The sequence below is a fragment of the Fulmarus glacialis genome, unplaced genomic scaffold (genome assembly GCF_000690835.1).
Source record: "Fulmarus glacialis isolate BGI_N327 unplaced genomic scaffold, ASM69083v1 scaffold6038, whole genome shotgun sequence".
NCBI classification, from domain to species: Eukaryota; Metazoa; Chordata; class Aves; order Procellariiformes; family Procellariidae; genus Fulmarus; species Fulmarus glacialis.
Window position 1 is genome coordinate 41,816 of NW_009227515.1, and position 466 is coordinate 42,281.

At 51.9% G+C, this 466-nt stretch overlaps 1 protein-coding gene across 1 annotated transcript in view; it reads right to left on the bottom strand.

Moving 5' to 3' along the window:
• Positions 1 to 346: 346 nt before the first annotated feature.
• POMC (proopiomelanocortin) overlaps positions 347 to 466 on the bottom strand; it is a 17,118-nt gene continuing 16,998 nt past the window's right edge. Inside the window, exon 4 of the mRNA XM_009583159.1 lies at positions 347 to 466. Within this exon, the coding sequence (XP_009581454.1) occupies positions 347 to 466 (120 nt within the window).

Genomic DNA, 466 nt, shown 5'->3' on the forward strand with positions numbered 1-466 from the left:
CCTGGGTTAGTTGCAAAAAAAAATTTTTTTTTTTTTTTTTTAGAATTCTTTTAATCCATCATTTACAGTATTGTACAGCTCAGTGAAAATATATGAAAATCATCTGGCGTGCTCCGAACTGGGCATCACCCCCGCTCCCCGTGCGGGTCCAGTGGGTGCGGCGAAGCTGTTGACGTCTTTATCCCTAACCTGTTCCCACCCAGTGAAACCCGGGAGCGGACCCCTTTGGAGTACTAATTAAGAACGACATAACGAGTGATCTCTAAGTGAAACACATGCCAGCGGGACACTAAAGCTACGGCGGGGGGTGGCGGTGGGGGCGGGAGGCCCCTCGGGCTCTCCCCCATCACTGCCCCTTCTTGTAGGCGCTTTTGATGATGGCATTTTTGAAGAGAGTCACTAGAGGGGTCTGGCTGTGCTCCGAGGTCATGAAGCCCCCGTAGCGCTTGTCCTTCAAGGGCGCGTG